Below are 20001 nucleotides of genomic sequence, written 5' to 3' on the forward strand. Positions count from 1 at the left end.
ACTGACTAAAGTACTGTGGCATTCATAAATGTAACCAAGTTGATTCTCAGAGAAACCTCCGTAGGGATTTTCCAGCCTAAAATCAAAGTTGGATCTATGTATATAAGCGAGATCTTAGAAGAAATACAATAACTGGTTTAGTAGATTAAATACCAGGTCTCCCAAGACCAGCTCATGGAAAAGGTCCAACATTGATTTCAGCCGGAGAAGAAGTCCTGTCTAGGTTTGACCAAGAGCCTTTTTTCAGCGAGACAGCAGAACATGATATGACAATCACGATTAGTTAAAAACGAAACACCACTGGAATGGAATTTATTGTCGAACATGAGTATAAAAAACTAGTCCCCTGCCCTGCAGTGCTGACATGACAGCATACATAATTGAAAATCATTTTTCAACATGTTACAGTGTAAGAGATTATATATTTTCAGTTGATAACAGGGAAAGCTGCAGGAACGATCAGACACGTGTTTAACACGTTCTCAGTTTAACTACATATTCTAAGCAAGTAATATCAGTAGTGAAGCTATGTCTACTGTGTCACCATGCCCCCTGATATCAGCAATTACATTTGAAAGTAAGGTGTTAACATAGTTTTATTTTTTAGCAGATCTGACTGGCAGATTTACAAAAATCACATTACATTTCCGCTCAAACCTAGAAACTTCACCAAACTTCAGTCACTAGGTTTTGCCTTGGCTTAACAGAAAGGAGCCTGTGTTTGCAGCAGCACCCAGCCCACTGCTGTGGGATACCGATTGGCCCAAATGGGGATTACATCACTCAATGTGGACAACATATGTTAGTGTTGTCTTGTTTATACTGCTCACCATTCATTTAGCGATTAAGCATTCAAGTACTGTAGGTCTGGCACTGGTGCTGAAGGGCTGAATACTAAATTCTACCAAAAGCCGTTTGGGGCCATGTGTATAGTATCGCAGCCCCAAGGTAGTTTATTCATTAGTGTGGGATATTAAAGTGCATTGGATGCTTTTCCTCGGGATAATGCAAGTTGCAGTAAGTATCTCATTGTCAAGCCAAAACACAAATATTATAATGCATTCACTTATTGAGAATTTATGGTAATGTATGATTAATATTCAAGCAGGAAGGTCAAACTTCTCACAGTAGCTAATTTTTTTTTTTTATCATCACACATATTTCATTTTTAGCTGCAGGTGACGAGTGAGCTTTTGTCACTTCATTTGCTGGTTTGTCCCCCCGGCAAAGATTTATTTGACTTATTTTCTCACATTTCGCAAATTTTCTTTTTGCTCCATAAACACTTGGTTAAAATAATCTGATTCAGGGCTTTTAGAGATGGATTGACTGCCTGATGATAATCTGATGAATTTCTGCATATATGCATGTTGTAAGTGAGGATGCACCCCACTGCTCATAAATTACAAGTGATGGAAGTATGGCATGGGGGACGACTCTGTGCATAATGAGGTGCAGTGGCACAGGTATCATTTAATTAAAAAGTGTTCTGACAAAGGATGCATGTATCCAAACAGTCAAACTAAACTTGAGCAAAGAATTTGAAGATAGATGGTGAATTAACTCAGCAGATGTTTGTAAGGAAAATGCACAAACAACTGCAGCGTAGAGACAAAATCTGTATGTGCTCTCTGTATGTGTCACTTCAGCAAGTCAGCAAATTAATAGAATGACATGGAATCAAAAGTGAGGTTTGGTGCTCTTCATATAGCATTATTGATTGTTGTTAATAGAGAAGTCTCTTTTACAAGCCAAATAAAGTGTTTGGGATAGTGCAGTGGATACGAGTACAAACGGATCAATATGATCAATAAATGCTCAGAAAAGATTGCCGTCTCTCTTTTTGTGACACATCGAAGCAGAATGCATGACCTACAGAAGCATCTTTTGGGGCGCGTAAAATCCAGTTTCTGTAAAAAGTTTAAAGCACCAAAACAGCACATTGAACATTAACAGCCTCAAAATGGCCGGCATGAAGTTGGAAGCGCCAATAAATCTTTTAGGACTTTACTGACCTGACTCCATGATGCTTTTACCAAATGTAATTAAAGAGAGAGGAGAAGCAAAAGATTGAACAGTGGTGAGAGCAGTTCTCTGTTGACGGAACGCCGCTGTTTAAGAGACAGTTTACTGCTTCGCTGTTTGCTTCTTCTTTGTCTCCATCAGTCTGGTTTCGGGCCACAGTGGAGATTGCTTTTGTTGTGTTACTTGTTTGTTGTCGTAGAGCTACACTATCATTTGTCCAACTTAAGCGGTTCAACTGAACAATGATGCAAAAGAGAAGACATCTTCTGTCACACAGAGTTTAATTCCTGTCTTTTCTTGTATCGTATGAGTCGGCACAGCCTCTTGCACGGTTAATTTCTTTCTTATATCCGGACGTAAATGGAATAGTAAATATAGCAGGGGCCCCCGGAGGTACTGGAGCCCCCCGGGGGTAGTAAGCAGGGCGACTAAGTGCGTCAGGAATGAAGGAGCTGTGGGTGACTGGTTCCTCCTGAGGGGGCTGACAGATGCTGATGCTGACAGATCGAGAGAGTGATTATTCAGAGCTTAGGAGATAGTGCTTGTGTTAGCTGGCTCCCCTGGCAGCGGAATCTCTCCCAATCACACCTCCATAAATCACGCACACACATCCTGGCACAGCGTGAAAACAGCAACATTGAGCAAAGGTAGTCCAATGCTGATGAAAGAGTGGTTGTCATGAAAGAGGGCCATCAGTGACCACAAGAGCAGCACACTCAGCCGCTCGGCGTCGACACGACACTGAAGGTATTTAAGTTCGTCCGCGAATTGCTGCTCATATCTTTTATTTTTGGAGGGCTTTTCATGTCTATTTAAGGGTGTGTCTTGTCAGCTTTGACTGAATTGAGAACGTCACTTTGAGGATGTCACAGTGTGGATGACACAGTGTGGAGCTGGAATGTGGGAAGTTGGGGTACAACTTTTTGAAGTTAAATTCAACTGATATCTACTGTCTTATGTGTCGAATTAAAAATGTTTTCATATATGCAGATGTTTTCACGGCATTGAGTGATCTTGGGTAGCCTCTTCTCTCTTCTGACAGAAACAACATGTCCCTCCCGTTCAAAGCGCATCTAGTGTCTTTGAGGTTGTAAACAAATAGCCTGGCACACATCATCTGAAGCTGGGGCTGGGGCTCAAACTATCAATTCAAACTGAAGCAAAACCACGTTAGCTCAGTTTAAATCAACATGAGCCGTCATACATATGCATTTCAAACATATGACATATGCACGGTAGTCATTGGCAAATACTGCAGAGGAAATCTGAACAATTGTGCTGTTTAAAAAGGTACACTTATTGGTGGAGTTCCACTTTTGGCAATGCAGGAATATAAAAAAAGTTAAATAGTTGTTTCAATAAAAAAAAAAAAATGTCTCCATTTTAGGCATGCACCTCTGGTTCTATTTTCAGCTGTTTTTGTTTGGCCTCATGTTGTATGCAGCTCATTTTCAATGCGGCCTGTATAAAATAGCCACAAATGGCTTTTTGCTTAAGAGGGCTATTGTAACCAAATAGTTTTTGCCTTCCAAGTGCCTATAATTTGATCTCTTAATAGAGCACTATTCCCATAAAGCAAAGAGTTTTTTTCTCATAGGCTATCAGTCGGGCTGCGCCTTTATTGACTGCTGCATTCAAGTGTCTCCATTGAATTTGTTATGGCTTTCTCTACAATATTATGTGTTGTTGTCCTCCATATTAATACCGGTGATAGCCAAAGTCATGACATTGTTAAAAAGGCAAATAATATAATTGTTCAAAGCAACACTGACAACTACAATTCTGAATGGGTCAATACACGTCACATGTAGGTTTTTACACCCTGCAAGTCTGTATCAGCCATGTTTCTCTACCTCATGAAATGAAAATGCACATTTACTCCTACAATCCAGGCCAGAGATGATTAGGCAGATACTTTTATAATGTGTTCAAGTCACAGCGTCCACCCCCACATTAAAGTGATTAAATCATTAGACTTCCCACACTAACAATAATAGGAAAAGGAGGTAGGACTGAAAATACAAAAAGTACATACCATTTTTAAACAGATATCTACATAATAGTGTGTCCTTGTCTTTTCTGCTTATGCTAAACATGTATGTCTTGGATATCGTAATAGTATTAATCCGTTTCCACCACATACAACATTTTATTCTTCTGCCATTAATGTGTTTAGCACTGTGTCAGGCAAAGATGGCTATGTTCTCATAACTGCATTTCTTTATCTGCATGTGATACATACTGACATCAAGCTAACGGATCATCAATATTCTTTCTGGTGTTCAAATATATCTTTGTAAATTAATAATAATAGTAATAATGACTTTGCTTTCTTATCCTTTGAGCTGTGTAAAACAAAAAGATCATATGAACATAATGATGTTGGTTACACTGCTAGCCCCCATTAACATTGCAAAGCCAAGACGAATAAACTCAATGATGTGCTTCGATGAACTATGAAACAGTTCAGCAGATTGAAATGTTGCTCCCTTGAGCAAAAAAGCAGCAGCTTCAATGCTGTGTTGTCGAGTCAATGATTGGCCAGGGAACAAAGCGTTAACAGAAGATTTCAGTGGCACGAAAGGGCATAAAACAGTCTCAGTGAGGTGTCATTCGAAAGCAATTTAGGATGCAGGAGGCTCTCATTATTACATCGATTTAATTCCAATTAGAAGAAATGAATCAAATCATCCCTTTCATAGCATGTGGCAAAATGACTGGATGACAAGTAAATGTGACTGACATAGATAACCAAATCATATCAGCAAATTCATTTAATTTATTTCTTTTTCTGATTTACGTCTACTTCTTTTGAAAATGAGGACAAAAGGTCAAAAAATGAATTTAATAGGGCACAAATTAGTTTTTGGATTGGGATTTATGAATGACAATTATATATATATAAAATTGCAATTTAATTAGCCTCTTCAATCACATTAATCTACACATTCTGCAGATGTTAACACAACGGGGATCACTATATTAAAGCATTTTCTGGTCTGATTTTTGAGGGCAAATTGAAATCAAGAAGTCTTTTTGCGAGACGTAAGTGAACTGAGCAATGTGTGTGTGTATTTGAGAGCAATGAGACAATCTTACTATATTTACAATACATCCATGCATTATCTGCACTCAGGGAAACGCCACGCAGTCAGCCCAACATTCTAGCACAGGAGCTTCTTGCTGTGAGGAGATGGTGTTAACCACTGCGACATATTCAAAATGTTTTTCCCCCTATGAATAAATAAAACAGTCAGCTTTCTTTTTTTTTTAAATGCGTGTGTGTTAAATCAAAAATCTATCTTTTCCCTGGATACTTTTATGAGTTTCATACCCTCACTATCTGTAAACCTGGCTTTGAAAAGTCTATAGTTCCCTTCCTCACAGAATAAGCGGTGTGTGGTCAGCCTTGAATCCATATAAGTATTGCATTTGAAGCCACAATTTGACGCTGACAAAAGTTTTTACAGCAGGAAAAAGGGTATCAGCAATTTTGTTCCCTCTCTGACCACAGACATACTTTTACTTCCCGCTATTTGTCAGTGTTGGAGAAAGCAGTGGGCTTTGTCACATTCACTTTGATGTTTCCAAGAAGTGACTGCCGAGTGTTTCACACTGAAGAAATCAACCACAGCATCACTCAGAAATGATGGTGAAAGCTGAAAATGAAGTTGCCATTTCCTTTTATAACTTAACTGTGTGAAATGTATTTGAACTGAGCTCGCTCATGAGGAGTTGGAGTAGGATTTTGCACCTTTGTGAGCATAGCTTAACTTGGCTGCTTTTAGTTGTCTGAGCTTCAAATGTGACGGATAATTTTCACATAATTTTTTTCTACAATATCTAGGCTTCAGAGTTTATTATATCAAATGTAACCAGAGCTGAGATTACAGACATATTTCAGGACACTTCATTCTTTTATGAGGAATGTGTGTTTGAAGCAGTTGTTGAGAAAAATGGATAAGCCTCACCACCACACTGTTTTGAATCTTTTTTTGTTTCTATGAACACTGAGAATTACTCAATAAAGGCAGTTAAATGTGATTATAAGTTTGTTCTCTTTTGCAGACAATTATTTTACTGCTGAAAGTTATTTTAAGACAGGTTCTGATTGTAGTCCTAAATTAAAGCAATGGTTATTGCACACTAAGATACAACTCAAATCCTCAGTGTGCTTTGAGCAAACAGTCAGACCACAGCAAAATACTGTCGTGTCTTAAAAGGTTTGGGTTGCTTTGAATGAAAATCAATAGTCTTTTTCAAAAGATCTATAAAAACCTGTGCAATGCCTAATCTTTGTAGAAGAGATGTTTTCACGTTGAAACAGTAGCTGTATTGCTATGAAATGAATACAAATAATAGTAAACACAAGATTTTAAGAGATCACAAAATGTTGCAGATTAGGAAAGGAAAAGCACATTTCTATTTTCCAATAATCTGACCAAAGAGCACCTGTGGTTCCACATATGGCCATGTGTTGCGTAGCCTAAGATACCGATCAGTTTGGGATCAAAAATCTGAATGAATCTAGTCCTTTGTGACCGAGAAACTAATCTTTACATTTTTTTAACTGATGTCTGCCAGTGGTTTGATGACTTTTTTTTCTTAACTTTTGTTCCTTCCTTCCTCAGTTCATGAATAAACCAATCATGGAGGTTAAGTGAATGGCATTGAATGGTGCCTGATTGCAAGCTGCCAAATAGCAGCAATTTAAATCATTTCTTCCTAAAGCTCCAGGTTTTAATGAAAATGCCATCTCCATGTGTCTTTTTCTTGGTTGCAGGCCAGTGGGGTCAGTGTGTCGGGGAGGAGTGTGGTTCTGGCGGCGTTCAGACCAGGACAATATGGTGTGTCCACATGGAGGGCTGGACCACCCACCATTCTCACTGCCAGCACGTGGACAAGCCAGAAAGCCAGCGGCACTGCTTTAAGGTCTGCGACTGGCACCAGAACCTCTTTGAGTGGGAGGTGTCGGACTGGGGGGGCTGCGTTCTCGTCCCTTTCTTTTCCAACGAGCACAAGCTGAGGACGGCTGAGTGCATTACAGCACAGCACGGCATCCAGAGGCGCAAAGTCCATTGTGTGCGCACCTCAAACCGTACCGCAGTCACCTTGAGGATATGTGAGTTCTTTTCCCAAAAGCCACCTGTGGAGCAGGCATGCCTCATCCCCTGCCCCCAGGACTGTGTTGTTTCAGACTTCACCCACTGGTCCAGTTGCAGCAAAACATGCGGCGCTGGCCTGCAGCATCGGACTCGACATGTCCTGGCCACACCGATGTACGGAGGTGCAAGCTGCCCCAACCTGACTGAGACCAGGACTTGTTCCAGCCTTCTTAACTGCCCTGCCGGGGAGGGCGAGTACCAGTACAGCCTTAAAGTAGGGACCTGGAGCGAGTGCCGACTACCCCATCACAAGGACGCCTTGTTTAGTGGCAGGACCACAGTGGACTTCAGCACTAGCTCCAATGAGAGCAACACAGTCACATTGCACACACAGGCCTCTCACCACCACTCCCAGCACCACCACCACCACCACCACCACCACCAGCATCCTCATGCGCACAAGTACCCCATGTCCTGGGAACTGGAGGTGGGATACCAGACAAGACAAGTCCGCTGCACACGAAGTGACGGCAAGAATGCTATGCTGAGGTAAGCCAATTACAAGTGTTGGAAGGTGCACGCAAGATGAACCTGAAAGAGAGGGCATTTCTTAAGGGCCAAGAAAAATCCAAGATTATAATAAGAGCGAGGTGGATCTGTGAAAAGAGCTGGTTTGTAGCCCTTCAAAGGAAAAGACCTTTAACTGGATTCTTCCTACATTAAACTCATTTTTTCCCACTGATGTTGCACATGAGGTGAGTTGTAAATGTGCCCTGTAGCTGAATGTGGGTGTCTGTGAGGGGAAATTCTCCTAATGGATTTGATTTTTTATATGATACTCGTATTGTATCGTAACATGAGAAGAACATGATCAATTCCCGCCCCGCCCCTCCCTCCCTCGTGTTCCCAGCGGGTTATTTTTCTCATGCGGAGGTCTATTCTGTGAAAACTAAATGTTTTTTTTTTATTGATGGTGGTTATTTATTCAATTAGATCTGGATTATGGGAGAGCTGTTGTTTCAGCATTATATTAGCATGGTGGTGAGGCACTATTATGGTAAATGTCAAATGCTGCTCCCTTTCTGTCCCTGCTGCTGGAGCAAACCTTGGTATTTGGATTTGATAAGAATGGATTTTACTGCACAGAAAGCAAACACACACACACACACACACACACACACACACACACACACACACACACACACACACACACACACACACACACACACACACACACACACACACACACACACACACACACATCTTCATCTTCATCTTGTTCTCACTCTTCCAGGGGAGATAAAATCTTTTGTTTGTTAATGATATTGACTAAATACCATCTCCTTGGTGTAATGTGACACCATTAATTGACTGCAGAAATAAATTGTTGACTGTCATTCAAGGAAGCTATTCCTGTTGGAATATTGTATTTTCATTGTTTGATGATGCTTCTATAAGCGGTGGGAGCTTTAGTATCATGCCAGGTTTGATGTGATGACTTTTGTTCGACCCATGCCATTTGGATGAGGGGCTTAAAATCTTGTTATGTGTTTCACATTTACATGTTTCCAAGCCCAACGAGGCAGGTTCAATGGCTTTATGACTTGAGTGTGAAGGGAGTATTTACAGTACAGTGTCTGATTAGCATGGCATTTGCTAAGAAGTGGGATTGGGGCTTTTGAATATGGATTTCCCACCTGACTTCTGCCTTATTCTGCTTCTCTAATTACAGCCTAATTACATAGTAAAAATTCGTAAATGAGCTTTGTACTCACATCTTAATAACCTGCCTAATCAAATTGTCCAAATTAAACAATGGAATTGTAATTACATGACTAATGCACATTCATATTCTTAATTGAGCACATCAGCTCTTTGTGCTATTTCTGTAAAGGGTGACTATATGTCTGAGATCTGTGTTAACGTGATGTGTAATAGCTTTAATTATTGCCAAGTAGAAGTGGAAACTGCAAAGGTCAAGATCTCCACTAGTAGGTTCTCCAAGCAGATGGTATGTTTTACATCTGATGTCCGTTTTACTCCATATAATCATTGTACCAATCTATTTAAATCACAACCACAACTAACATCTGTCAGGCTTGGCGCTCTCCCTCTCTCCATATAGCAACTCTATTTTCAAACACTGAATGGGTTACAGGGATGTTATGTTGTCAATAATTGTAGTATTTTCTTCTTTAAAGTCTTTTCTTCTTCCCCATCTACAGTCTATGTACCAAGGACAATTCCCCCCTGACCTTTCAGGCGTGTGTGATGCCCAAACACTGTCAGACGTCTGATTGGTCATCGTGGAGTCCCTGCTCCAAGACCTGCCGATCCACCGATCTGTCTCCTGGTTACCGCCTCAGGTCACGAATCATGACTCAGATCCCAGTCGGAGGGGGACAAAGATGTCCTGCCCTTGAGGAAAAAGAAGCTTGCAACATCATAGGAGATTTACTTCCAAACTGCCCCAGGTAGTTTCTTAACAATGATGGTTATCGTCTCATTTTCAGCTCACAATCCTTGTAAACAAAAGCTTTGTTTACGGGTGCCTGATGCAGATGATGCATAAAACATCAAAGTCTAATAATTAATGATTTTCATTTTGCTTTTCTGAGCTCTCCACCTGAATGAAAAAAGTCCAGAGGCTCCAGATGTTCGTGATTTCACTATTGGATTATGCATTTTTTATGTTATTAACTTAATTACCTCATGAAACCTAGAACATACATAACATAATGTACTGTTGGGAGTTCCTGACCCGAAGGACCTGACATGGATGACAAGCAGTGTTTTAAGGAGAATTTGAGTTAAGAAAGGCTTTGGCAAATATAACATGCAGTAAACAAAGTAGTCAATAGAGAATTATTTTCCCTGCTGGTAGATTTTGTTTTATTTGCTAAATCTACATGGAGTGCCTGAGAGCAGAGGATTTACATGATTAGGGAAAACTCATTACGGAAATTAAGCATTTGATAGATTACTACAGGCTGTTGTTCTGGTAAACTCCTCCGATATTATTGCTTTCTGCACCACTGCATTTTTATAGTTGAAACCAAACATTGGTTTAGAAGTTTTAAAATAAAAATGTGGGTCTCTCATGACATTTGGGAGAGGCTCTTGCCAGAGACTGCTTTCGCTAATTTGTCTTTTGCTTTGTGGAACTTTTAATATATTTTTTAAACAACTGCCACTGCTGTGTTGACACTTTATCCTTTCTTTAAATGCATACGTTTTTCAGCATTGTACTCCAGTATACTTCCTTAGACATATGCAACAGTGACTCCATTTAAATAATATTTACTTGTTTGCATTACAAATGTGTTTGCACATCTGTGTGCGCTCTGCCAGGTTTGTGTGGAGGACCACTGACTGGGGCGAATGCCGCATCCTCCCCTTACTGAGCCAACAGGACCGGCGGCTGGCTAACATCAGTATTCTGTGTGGAAGTGGGATCCAGAACAGGAAGACCTACTGTGTTCAAGTCCCTGATCACTCAGCACCACATCACAGGAAGGAGGGTAAGGATAAAAAACGCCTTCATGACAGTTGACCCAGGGCTCGCTGGAAGCACATGGTGACTCAAGAGATAGGCCACGAATAAATTCCAAGTAAACTCAGTGGTGTGTTTTGATATAAGCTGTGAGCATAAATTATTAAAAGTGAAAGTTGGCAGCAGAGCATTATGTTGGTTATGCAAGCCAAAAAAAAATCATAAGCACGCTGTGTTGCTGTAGTGGAAGTATGTTCAAAGTGCAGTAGACAAGAAGAATCATAATTTTATTCCGACTGTTTTCTTCAGTTACTGTGTGCTGTTGGGAAGGCTTTAAACAATAGGGACTCACTACGCTGCATGTCAAATAGCTCATATTACATCTAAGGATCCAATGTTTTTTTCTTAACTGGCCCTTTTGGTGGGGCACCAGTAATAGTTTTGACCTATGTATCATACGAAATGTTTACACTTATTTAATGTTTAGAGTCCTGTTTGATGTAGATTGATGACAGTTCTAATGAAGATTTCGTCGCTGAATGAAACTGATCACTTGAGGTGTATTTCATCGTGCAGAAGTGCCACGCATCTTAAAGGAATAGTTTGACATTTTGAGTAAAATGCTTTCTTACAAAGAATTAGATAAAAAGAAAAACACCACTTTCATGACTGTAAGATAATAATGAAACTACAGCCAGCAGCATGTTAACTTAGTTTAGCATAAAGGATGTAAAAAAGAGGGTTACGGCTTGACTGCGGAAGATAAGAAAATCTGACTATTTGCACCTCTAATTAACACATTTTACTTCTTCAGTTTTATCCGTACTTGATCGCAATGCATAATTGACACATTTATCTGGTGGAATGTGTGCAAGATTATTTCCTCTATTTCCTGGATTCTTAAAATCACCGGAAGGGGAACCAGCAGAGAAAGCGTATGTACCGGGCCAAGAAATCTATAGCCATGCAGGAGACCTTGTGATGCAGTAACGTTCACACCAGAAAAAATATTAATCAATAATTGAGCAAGACACTGAAGACCAGATTACCCCCAATGAGCCCAGCAGCATCGGTGGCATCGATGTGTGCGTGGGTGAATACGATGCAGTGTGAATGTCTTTGTCCTGCTCAGGGTGAGAAGTGCTAGAAATGGAGCATTGATTATTAGTGATAATTATTATTAGATTGTTATCATTAGAAATTAGAATTAAACCCAAAGTAGTGCTTGTTGGAGTATGAATATATATATTTGAGAAGGGAAACATTTACCGTCAGTACGACATTTTTATTATACAGAACCTTAAGCAAATATCTATTTAGCAACTTCGTGAAAAGACCCGTCTTTGAGTGCACAGCAGAAGATAATTATTGTCTACCTATCGCCCCCACAGTTGTGGGGGCGATAGGCTCCAAGACCAGACAAAGCATCTGCACATATGCACACGTTCATCAGGAAGGGGACCAACAGCTGTCTGGTGGGCTGTCACCAGAAAGTAGCTTGCCACAAGATTTTATAAGACTCCTAATTGAGACAATGTGGAAATTGCACTCGAAAACTGAATAATCTCAAAATGTATGCAAAAACAGGCATTGTTAAAACAGACACTGTAAGGAATTGCTGTAAATTTAAAGTGGATTTACAACAGTACTTTACAGTATTTCATAATAATTGTAGTTTACAGTTAAATGTTCATCCTCTGCATGTAACTAACAGTTAATGCTGTCGGTTTACCATAGCAGCAGATAACTGTCATTCATCAGTATAATACAGTATTTTCTGTGAAGTGCTGGAAATACGCTTCTTTATACAACTTCAGTGAGTCACTATCCATCTGCGTCGTTCTGTTGGTTTTAGGCTAATGTTTCTGCTATCATTATAGCACATTTTTATTAATAAAACAGCTTGTAGCCTACTGATCACTTTTGAGTGACAAGACGTGACCGGCTGTTTCGTGAACAGGACTTTGGACAGCCCGGCTTTGGTAGTCATTCCACTGAGCACAGCCATGTGGAGATCAACTAAACAAAGAGATTCTTGTGTTTTCAATTGTGTTGTTGTTGTTGTTGTTGTTGTTGTTGTTGTTGTCAGAAATTAAATGCAAAAGTAGCAGATTGTATAACCCGTTGTAAATATACAGAAACATGCTTACATATACTGTGAAATGACCATAAAACCAGTTATTCTACTATCACATACTGTAATCCAATACACAATAAGATACTATCAAAATGAAGGACAGTAGCTGGACTGTAAAATTCCTGCTGCCAGTATTTTATTGTTATTTAACAGTGAAATTGTTTAGAGTGAAAATTTAAACATTGTATTTTTACTTTAGTATTTTCAGTCCTACATCTGTTACCCATTATTGTGTGAGCGGGGAAATCTAACTGACTAAATCACTTTAATGTGGGGGTGGACACTGTGACTTGAACACAGAGGATTGCATTATATTGTAAAAGTATCTGTGTAATTGTGTCTGGCCTGGATTGTGGGAGAAAATGTGCATTTTCATTTCATGAGGTTAAGAAACATGGCTGATACAGACTTGCAGGGCAATGTGTTTTCACATCGGATCAAATGCAGAGCTATCATCAGTAATGGTATTAAAGCGGGTGAATTGATTTACTTTGAACTTCGAGAGGAACGTGATCATTCCTTCCCCGATGAAGTATGTAATGTGTTATTATGCAATGTGTTAAGTCATGCTGATTTAACAAGCTGCAAGAAGACCTAGACAGGTGGCATGTGACAACGAAGACAGTCTATGTTAAGAATTCAAGTTAGAGAAGAAGACTATAGTTAGTTGGAGGGAACTAAATCTTATGTTGGGTTTTTTGTCTTAAAGGCAGTGCTGACAGAATAAGCTTGGTGTTGAGATGGTAAGTGTGTAGGCACACTGCTGCTTATTCTTCTCTTTCAATGATGGGACAGATGGACAGGTAGTTCAGTGACCTTTGACCTGCAATTCATAGAAAACATGCAGGATTGTAGCTGATAACACTGAATGTAATCTATATTTTTGAGTGACATGGTACTCTGAAATGTGTATGTCTGGTCAGGGTGTAAAGTTGTTATTTAGTATATCTGTCTTTTGATGTAAACATTGAATTGATGATAATCATTTTTTTTTATTTAAATCTATAGTGATATCCCTTTAAAATCCCTTTATTCATGTTAAAACATGAATATGCAGAGAAATGGAAAAAGCCAGAATCACCAAGGCAACCAGTGTTACTGAGTTTTTATGATCTCAACAAGGTTGTGCTTGAAAGTTAAATAATGATTTGTTTGTTTCTAATTAAACAAAATGAAAGTTTTAGGCTTATAAAATCAATCATCAGAAGAAGAAAAAACATGCAAACCAAGTATTTAATTTATCTTTTTTTAATTAAGCACAGTGGGTAGTTTTTAATCACTAACAACTTCAAGGTCCTCTTTTGCAAATCACCCTCCTTCCTGCCTAATAAACAAAACCATTCTTTAAATAATAGCATGTTCATTTTTCCTCAACCATTCTTCCTTATAGTACCAAGTCGATGAGTCCACAGTGGAGGTGTTTTGGCAGTTGTTTACCAGATGTTTCCAGAGAAATATGTTGAAATAAATATATAAATCTTTGAACCGATGGATGTGCGGGAAAAAGATCAATACATCAACGCTTTATTGCTCAAGGACACTTTGACATGCAGACAGGAGGAGCTGGGGATTGAACCCCTACCTTATGGATCAAGGATAGCTTATCCTTCATCCACTGGGCAACAGCCCTGTGTGCATGGCCGTAGCTTGACATAGCCTGCACAGCGTTAGTTAATGCAAACAGATGTAGCTGTATGCCTCCAACATGGAGGGCTACTTGCTCCGGTAATGCGGAAAACAATCTGCCCCTATATCTACTTCAGTAACTCACTTGACAAATACAAAGAATCACAATTTACGGAACAAAGCAGGCAGATATTTATTAGCCACTTTATGAATGTGGTTAAGCAAGCATTTCATTTTTTTTTTTTACAGAGGAGATCAAACACCATGTAAATTACTTTTTGTAAGAACACAAAATGCATGATGGACATTTAGTGGATTCCTCTTTGGGCTCTCATTTAAATGGAAATTTGCCACTCAATGATGTGCGGTGGTGCATCAAAATGGAGTATTAGATTGAGTGAATCCCTGTTTTGTGGAAAAGCAAAATAAAAATAACCCTTTCATTTTTGTGGGATAGACTAATATCAGAGCCCATTACAGGTTATTGATATCCAAATGATACCAGCCATGAATGGTTATGCATTGGTTAGAGGGGCTCGCCTTAATATCTCCCTGTTCAGCTCCTGTTTACTCCCTTAGCTGGTCGCTGTCCTCTATTTAATATTCTCCTGTGCTCCACATGAGATGAGAAGAGCAATTTTCCCTTCAGTTCTTTTCTTTTTCTTTGCTTTATATATATAACTCTACCCTGCTTCTCACCACACTGTGCAACATTAGCATCTGTAGCCTTTTACCAATAAATACACTGTTGTTTTTATAGTCAGAACTAATCTACATCCATGTTTTTCAATCCGATGACGGTGATGCTTCTTCATCTTCTTCAATCTCTTCGCGACATCGAGCAAATAATTCGGTTTGCTTTCCAATTCAACACATATTACTTGACAGTTATTACACACACACACACACACACACACACACACACACACACACACACACACACACACACACACACACACACACACACACACACACACACACACACACACACACACACTCCACCACTGCCTGTTTTTCTGAGCTTGACTTAAGTCTGCCTTATCCTTGTTCCTTCTGTTTGTTCAGTGTCCAGGCCTGTGAATGCCAGGCTTTGCGCTGGAGAAGAGTCTCCCTTGGCAGTCCAGCACTGCTCCATCCCTTGCCAGCACCACTGCCTGCTCTCCCAGTGGTCACCCTGGGGTGCCTGCCTACATGACAACTGCAAAGAACCACAGGGGAAGAAAGGTATGATGGAGTCATTTGGATATTAGAGTGAACATGCTTTGGCTTTTGAACGACTCGCAGAGTCACATGTAAATTTGCCAACAGTCTTCCGCATAGCAGACAGTATGCCATAATGTATAGAACCTATTTACTATGAATATTTGCATGATATTGATGACGATGTAAGCTTTGCACATGTCAGCTTCAAGCATCAGGTGCAACCGTAGTGAGACCACTGCTACTAGCTCTGCTAATTGTAAAATGCATGATAGCTGCTGTAACAAGATGTAACAATCTTATAAAACAAATTGATCAGGGTATCATTTTAAATGCCCAAAAAATATTTTCCAAGATGCATCATGCCTCCAACTGTCTTCAAAAGCAGAATAATGTTCTCTCAGAATCCTGTTTGACAGATGGATGGACAGAGGGATGGACACAGGCCATCCAAAAGATAATATGGGTAGCAAGCTGATATGATTTCAAATTGAAACTGATAATTGCACAGATGGGCCAGTAGTGAAATCATAAGCGCTTAATCAACAACGATTAACTGGTGAGCTCTATTGCAGACACTGTAGCCATGTACTACATTTACAATCAGCTGTTAATAACAATTATTGCTTAAGAGCTGAGTACCTTCAATATGCTCAACAAAGGGGCTTTACACTAACCTTGTTTAATATAATCAGCATTTTGAATGTCTAAGCAATAGATTTTGCGGTGATTTGGCAACATTGCAAGTGAGGGAACTGGGAGAGAGAGAGAGAGAAAGAGAAAGAGAGAGAGAGAGATTTTGGGCTCACGAGGGTTAAGGGAGAGAATGACAAGTGCAAGAGAGCAATGTTGTCAGAGCAGGAGACAGAGGCAGTATATGTTTGAATTGTAAATTGTTTGTTGATAAGCGGCTGGCTTCGAGGAACCACAGCAGACGAAAAACAGAAAGAGAGCACACCTGTAGTTCAGCTCTCAATCCCTGGGCGGTTGAAAGGAGTTACAGCAGATAAGATGCTTCCAGTCTATGTGTGTGCATGTGTGAGTGTGTGTGCATGTGTGTGCATGTGTGTGTGTGTGTGTGTGTGTGTGTGTGTGCCAGTGGGTGTGCTCAAGTATTCCGTGCGCTCGTGCTGTCTGAATGTTCTTGTCTCTTTCCACAGGTGAGCGCGTGTCATATCTGACTGCTTTAGCGAGGCTACACATTGTGCATGTGTGTGTGTGTGTGTGTTTCAGTCAGTGGAGAAGCTGTTAGTGTGTAAGTGCCGTGCTAAAAGGGCAGCGTGACCTCGTCCCTGTCATGAGTAAATGTGCATGAAAGCCCCCCGGGGAGAGACTGAAGTGAGGATTGTTCAGGTCAGTGCCCACACCCTCCCACACTGGGTCTCTATGAAATGAGCCAACTCGTCTCGCAGACAGTGTCATTAATATATTTCAAGGAGTGGAAAACACAGCATCTGCTGCTCCGTACAGGGCTCTCTTGTGGCACGGCATCGTTTGATGGCTTTCATAAAGATCCCCCAGCCCACAGCAGATAGAGTATGAAACCAATAGAATATGGCTCGCAGAGAGCCCTGCTGCCTGTGAAACAATGAACAGTTATTGAGCGGTATGGGGCGTTGTTATGATCCTTGTTGCCCATGGTCCTTGAGCTGCAGAGAATTTCTTGCTCCTATTGAATTTACACTTAGCCTTTATGTTCCACAACACCAGAATAAACCATGATCCGTCTCTAACCGACAGGCCCGCGGGATACCAGTGTTCAGGTGGTAGAGCAAACCGGCAAAGATGTTCATGCCGCCCCGACTTTGCTCTGAAGAAAATTACAAATTTAAATTGCCTCGCATTCGCTTTATGTGCTTTTCACATTTTTTCCACGTTATCTTGGACTATCACATTCTGCTGCCATGTAGGGGGAAAATGAATTGAACGCGAGAGGTTAGCGAATATGATTTTATTAATGCCTCTCCTAGAAGTCACGTAGCTGGAGGGTGAGTTTATTCTGAGCAACAGTGTGCTGAGAATCACTGGGTGGCCCTTGTTTCCCTGAAATAACCCTGGTATGACCAAGAAACCTTTCAATTATTAATATCCACGGGGGCATGCCCACGCCAAATTGTTTTTTGTGGTTTGGAAGTGAGCAGCGGTAAGTGCTCTGGGCAATACTGTCATCGATCTACAGTCTCTTTGCTCTTTGGTAGCCCAGTCTGGGAACCCCGTTTGGATCAGGCTCCTGAACTGGTGCCCAACACCAGTAGATGGTTTTGTGGATGTAATTTGTACAGTGGGCATCCCGGGGTTAGGCAGGTACACCTGTAGAGGGAAAGATTAGCTTCTGCAAAGCTACGGTAAAATGAGATTGGTTAAGAAATAAAAGCTGCTGCCTCTTAAGTTTACTGGAAGAGGTGCTTGAGCCTAGAAAACACATTTATTTCATACCATTTTTTATCAGCAAGAACATTTGTAGACCTCAGTAGTTGATAGAGATTTGTAGATTAGAGTATGAAGTGTCCAGAAATAACCTTTTCATGAAGAGATCAATGTTTTATGAAAAATCCAGCTCTGAGAGAATTAATGTTTTAGAATGATTCAAAATATTGTCCACTTTTATAATGGATTGGGTAATTTGCTTACTAATAATTTGCCAATCATAAAAGTAGAGCCATCCCTTATAGATCTCATTAACATTGCCTTTTTTGTTTTATGACAAACAGAACATTCCATCAACAATGTGTCTATGGACACAGATGATCAAATGTAAAATCATACAAGCCACTATATTACAGACACTGTAGAAGTATTAAGATAAAGCAAGGCTGGCAAATAGTAATCCAGTTTTAAAATACCACTCAATGGGGGGATTTTTCTTTCTACACAGCTAGAAATTATTTAAAAATAAGTATTTTAAGAACAACATATGCAAATGCTGCACTGGATTTGTCAGTGCCAACTGCCTCAGAGGGAATTCAGTGGGAAAAGCATGTCTGAAATCAATGTCACTTTTTTAACGAGACTATATTCATTTCAATCAGATAATGCTGGCCTTTGTTAGTTGTAGTTTACACGATTAAAACAATTTAGTGACGGCGAAAATAAAAAAAATTCAATTTGTACAATGAATGTAAGAGCATGTAAGGCTACCACAATACACGACCAAAGTCAGGCTTGCAAAATGATTATTGTTCATGCATTTTTCCCCTAGAGCTTCCTTGGCCTCCTGTTTGAATGCATATTTCTCCTATTAATGGTTAACGAATTGTAGTGTGATATGATTGCGTTAACCAATTAAATACTTATTAAGAAGGCCTGCTCCATTTGTTGCATCTGTTTCCAGCAATAATCCAGTCAAAGGACTCTAAAAGTTTTAAAAACCAGTCAACATCAGTTTTGTCTCCCCGTGTTGTCTGTCGCTTTACAAAAAAGCTGTGAAAAATAGCTGGATTGAGACAGAAAGCTACAAAATGATACCACACGCATCACTGCTTTTCCTCTTTCAGACCTAGCACATATTTCAGTCATGATTTTTTTTTTACTTAACATTTGAACAAATGAATGTCTTGGGTCACACTGGACCATCAGATACTATAAACTGCTCAGTATTGGGGCTTTATTTTCTACACATTATATTTAATTGACATCATAGGATAAATCAGATGTGCATCTCCTCTTTATAGCTGCTACAGAAGGGTACTCTATAAGTATTTCTGTTCACGATTGTTCCCATACCCACGATTGTACAATTCTAAACCATGTACAGAAATAGTGGTATAATTTAACAACTTGAAGCAAATTAACAATTAATTTAGACCAGGGGGCTCAAACTCATTTAAATAAACAAACACTATTTGTATATAATCTACATAACTACACTTACAAATGTATTTTTTTCTTATTGTATAAGGAAGACAATTGCATTTGAAACACATTCACAATTAATGAACAATCCATTTACAAAACAGATGATGAACAGCCTGAGATGCCTCGTTGACTGTTTCATAAACCTGTCAATAATTAAATTAGCTTCTCTGTGTTCCTCCCTATTTTTCCAATATGAGTCTGATATTTGCACTGAATATTCAATTCATTGAGCACTGAAAGGTGTTGTAAATACAGCTCGCATCTAGAAAAGGAACGGGCCTATTTTTCTTGGAAATCCCTTCACTGTGTCCACTTTTCATATTTTCCACCGGCGGCTCCTGCATACCAGTAACATACTCTTGACAGCGATGTTTCACATAGCCTGTACTTTAGCACCTGGGATCTGTAGTGTTTCCAGCATAGGGGCTGCTCCTCCGGACCAAAGGGGGAAGGGTTTTTTTTATCCAAAAATTGGAATTACTGACTTACCTGCCATTTTTCCTACTTTCTATGTTTGACGCCCCTTTTTTAGACCATTGCTATGCGCTGGTTTTTCACAT

The 20001-nt window shown here is 39.8% G+C and overlaps 1 protein-coding gene across 1 annotated transcript in view; it reads left to right on the plus strand.

Annotated features, from left to right (window-relative positions):
- thsd7ba (thrombospondin, type I, domain containing 7Ba) overlaps window positions 1-20001 on the plus strand; it is a 111441-nt gene that overhangs the window by 19873 nt on the left and 71567 nt on the right. The window contains exons 2-5 of the mRNA XM_054615245.1: window positions 6809-7679; window positions 9356-9604; window positions 10482-10651; window positions 15452-15610. Of these exons, the coding sequence (XP_054471220.1) occupies window positions 6809-7679; window positions 9356-9604; window positions 10482-10651; window positions 15452-15610 (1449 nt within the window). The remainder of the gene's footprint in view (window positions 1-6808; window positions 7680-9355; window positions 9605-10481; window positions 10652-15451; window positions 15611-20001) is intronic.

The sequence above is a fragment of the Anoplopoma fimbria genome, chromosome 16 (assembly GCF_027596085.1).
Source record: "Anoplopoma fimbria isolate UVic2021 breed Golden Eagle Sablefish chromosome 16, Afim_UVic_2022, whole genome shotgun sequence".
NCBI classification, from domain to species: Eukaryota; Metazoa; Chordata; class Actinopteri; order Perciformes; family Anoplopomatidae; genus Anoplopoma; species Anoplopoma fimbria.